Source organism: Hipposideros armiger, unplaced genomic scaffold, assembly GCF_001890085.2.
Source record: "Hipposideros armiger isolate ML-2016 unplaced genomic scaffold, ASM189008v1 scaffold_222, whole genome shotgun sequence".
Lineage (NCBI taxonomy): Eukaryota > Metazoa > Chordata > Mammalia > Chiroptera > Hipposideridae > Hipposideros > Hipposideros armiger.
The window spans coordinates 1,753,206-1,757,147 of record NW_017731572.1 but is presented as its reverse complement, the minus strand read 5'-3'; the positions used below and the strand labels follow the sequence as shown (position 1 = coordinate 1,757,147).

At 37.4% G+C, this 3,942-nt stretch overlaps 1 protein-coding gene across 1 annotated transcript in view; it reads right to left on the bottom strand.

The window, feature by feature from the left end:
* LOC109389120 (myosin-1-like) overlaps positions 1-3,942 on the bottom strand; it is a 33,009-nt gene that overhangs the window by 18,314 nt on the left and 10,753 nt on the right. Inside the window, exons 10-12 of the mRNA XM_019654416.1 lie at positions 1,585-1,703; positions 1,347-1,496; positions 39-209 (exon numbers count right to left, since the gene is read on the bottom strand). Coding sequence (XP_019509961.1) covers positions 39-209; positions 1,347-1,496; positions 1,585-1,703 — 440 coding nt within the window. The remainder of the gene's footprint in view (positions 1-38; positions 210-1,346; positions 1,497-1,584; positions 1,704-3,942) is intronic.

Below are 3,942 nucleotides of genomic sequence, written 5' to 3'. Positions count from 1 at the left end.
ATACGAGGAGAGGAGACTGAATGGATAGAATAGGATACCTTCTCGATGAGCTCGATGCAGGCAGCCAGGTCCATCCCAAAGTCGATGAACGTCCACTCGATGCCCTCCTTCTTGTACTCCTCCTGCTCCAGCACGAACATGTGGTGGTTGAAAAACTGTTGCAGTTTCTCATTGGTGAAGTTGATGCACAGCTGCTCCAGGCTGTTGAACTACAATAAATAGATGTGTCTACTTTTCTTCTAGCAAATTGAGCATTCTTAAATATAGAACTTTTTAATTTAAAAATATATGACAAATAGCCTTTATGTTATAGATATCAAAATTATCTGTGAAATCTAATGTTTGCTGCCATTTATGCGAAGTCCTAAATCATTAATACACTTTTCCTGCACTTGCTTAAGTTAACGCAGGTATTTTTCTGAGTTCCTACTTAATCATTTCATGTGTATTGCCACTAACTTCTGCATTTCCTGCTGATTCACTGAAGAGCTAATTTGTGACCCATTAGAAGCTAGCCCGGAGGGGTCTCTGTTTTATGGAAGTCATCATGGTCAGCCTTGCAAGTGAGCAATAACTGCCACCCTTGTTGTTCTTTAATTTGAAATGAAAAAATCAAGATACCAAATATTATGTACAATATGTTAACACACTTGTGGGGGTTTTTTTCCCACACACTTGTATTTTTAAAAAATGCCAAAATGTTAACATTAGCTAAATGTAAATAGTGGAATTAATGTGGAATCCTTTTTCTTGATTTTCTATACCTTATGCAATGCCAAAGCTGTGCTTTTAGAATTAAAAAGAAAAAGAGAAACTTGTTCAAAACTATAAGCCGGAAAAATGTATTTTATAATCAACTATGAACTTTTATCCCATGATATCATATAGAGTTTTAAGAGTTCATTACATTGAGCTTATCAATGCTGACTCTAAATTACTAACCTTTTATCAGCCCTTATTATCTTCCTAAGTATTTCTGGATGAGTTTTACACCATCTATTCAGAGTATATTATGCATTGCACAGGCTTACTTTGATATTTTTATGTTAACTTCATTTTGCATTGTGGAATTTTTAGAGTCCCACCCCTGCCCCACTACACCAAGCTAATTTCTTACTCCCTTTGGGTCATGTAAAAAATTAAAGAGTCCACATCACGTGCATTATTTCTCACAAAAGTGGAATTGCCACTGTAATAGATGATTAGGAGCTGCCCAATCACACCCTTTTAAGTCTTAGCATAGTTTTTTGACAGTGTTAAGAAAAGGTCATAATATTTACATATTTCTTATTGATATTTCCATTCCCTTAGTATAAAATCCCTATGGCAACTAGCTCCCAACTCACATCGAAGATCTCAAAGCCAGCGATGTCCAAGACCCCAATGAAGTACTGCCGGGGCTGCTTGGTGTCCAGCTGCTGGTTGATACGGGTCACCATCCACAGGAACATCTTCTCATAGACGGCTTTGGCCAGAGCACCCACTGCATTGTACACCTTGAAAGACAAAGATATACCTCTTGAGGTTATCAGAGGACTGGAAAATGCCTGCATCCCCAGCGGTGAATTTGAAATATGCACCTACCTGCTCTACAGTCTGGCCTTTGGTGACGTACTCATTGCCGACCTTGACCCTGGGGTAGCACAAGGCTTTAAGCAGGTCAGCAGAGTTCAGACCCTGGAGATAGGCTGCCTTGTCAGCAACTAAAAGGAAGAAAGGATAGAACAATCTTACTATGGCCCTAAGCTACTCACTGTTTCATTTTTTTTTAAGCTACATGCATTTTGTGCAATTTTTTCAGAATATCTTTTTGAGTATTTTTGCCCATTTTTTTCATTAAGTTCGAGACCTTGATTATGGGTAGTGTGCCCCAAAGAACTTCAGAAATGATAGGAAATACATGTCTAATAATTCTGCTTCACCTAGTATATTATCTAGGTATGCTTTAAAACTCAATTATTAAAAATGAATGTCTTCCTAGGAAAACTCAAGGGGAACAAGTTAACAATGTGGTTTTCAAACATGAATCAGGTGGATGACTCAGTNAAACTTGGTTTACTGATGACACTAATAGTAACTGAACATTAAATGATCCATTAAGAAATCAGAGCATTTAAAAAGCTCTATTATTACATTTTGCTCACAGGAAGGACATTGTATATATGGATAGTCAATTTAGTATTGACTATCTATTTTTACTCCATTTTACCTTCCCGAACAGTTGTAACTTTCCTTCCTGCCTCATCAGACCTTGTTCTCAGGAAAGGATTCTATAATCTTGTTCACATTAAGGTGTAGGTGACCAACTAAATGTAGCATGTTATCCTAGCTAAGTGCATTTGCTTTTTAAGATCCTGAGTCCAAGGATGCAAATGTTTCTTGAGGAATCTGATAAAAAGTGCACTTTAGGTATGAGGAACGGTCCTAACCACCTAAAGTCAAATGTAGGGGTGTTTTAGGTCTTGAGCACTGGAGTTCTCTGTTAACTCTACCAGACCCAGACTTAGGAGAAACCAGCTTCCTACAGCTGTCACCTACCCTCTTTGCCTGTTATTTGATTCTCAAGATGGGCTTATCCAGGGAGGAGAAAGAAGAGCTGGCATGTTTCCAGGAAACCAGTGTGTGAGAGAAAAAGATGAAGATACCAAAGAAGGGATAGAAAATCACTTATTGGTAGCTATATATGCATGGGAGAGTTCCTAATTCAGCCACCTAATAACTCTGTGACTTTGGGTAAGTAACTTAATTTCTTAGAACTTCAGTTTATTCATCTATAAAATGAGGCTTTAGTATTGCTTGCTTCTACTGAGTTTTTATAAGGATTAAATGAGATGATCAAAATAGCATTCAAAAAATGGCAGTACTCGTAATTATTGAAGTTAACCTTTTCACCACATTAATTGATTTCAAGTTTGTTCTCCAAAATGTGTCAAAAATTAAAAGAAAATAATTACAGTATTTATATTTTTAAGTAAATGCAGTTAAGGTGCTACATTTGATTAAAATAAATGATTACTTTAAAGTATAAAATTTTCCTGTTGTTTTCATTCTTGAAAAACACAAAATTATAGAAAAATGTACATCTGCTTTCCTAAACTTCCCTCCTGGAACACTGAGCTCATGGGATAAAGTCAAACTCCGCAGTCAGCAGCATGGAAATATCATTCGACTGTAGTCAAACGTCACAGTTGAAGTTAATGTATACATCTATGAGCTAACCCAGGAGCTTAGTAAATGCAAAGAAAAGCCCATAGAGTGCTTAACATGTGATATAGCTACATTTTCAAGATGTTTGGGGCTTATCATTTTTTACCTTTCTGTGGAAAATTAAAAACAACAAATAAAGGCATATTTTTCACTCAACTGTTTTGCTTGCATTAAATATATTTATGCCAAACTTTAAGATGCCCTGTAATTAAGAGAGCCTGACCTCTGTTTGAAGTCTGCATACAGGATTCTGCTGGGGAAGCCCTTCCTGCAGATCCGGATGCCTTCCAGCACACCGTTGCACCTCAGCTGGTGCAGGACAAGCTCATGCTCCATGGCCCCTAAGACATACATATTTATGTCATTGCAGAATTTGTTAAAAAGGAAGTATGGCCATCATGCTTTGTGCTTTCATTCTACAACTTCTTACCAGGAGTTTTTGTTTCATTGGGGATGATACAGCGCACAAAATGCGGGTGGGTACTCCTGAGGTTGGTCATCAGCTTGTTCAAATTCTCCTGTGAAATCAGGAAAAATCCTGTTATCTCAGACTTTAGACATGGTTATGAGTATTTTGGTGAGGTCTATAAAATCAGTGTCCATGGTTGAGTTGAATGACCAGTATGGGCCATTTTCACTGAAGGGAAAAAACACCTTCATATGTTTCTTGTGAGATACAGTTTCTGCCTCAGTACTTGTATCTCCACTTTCTCCACATATAAAGCAGCCTGATAC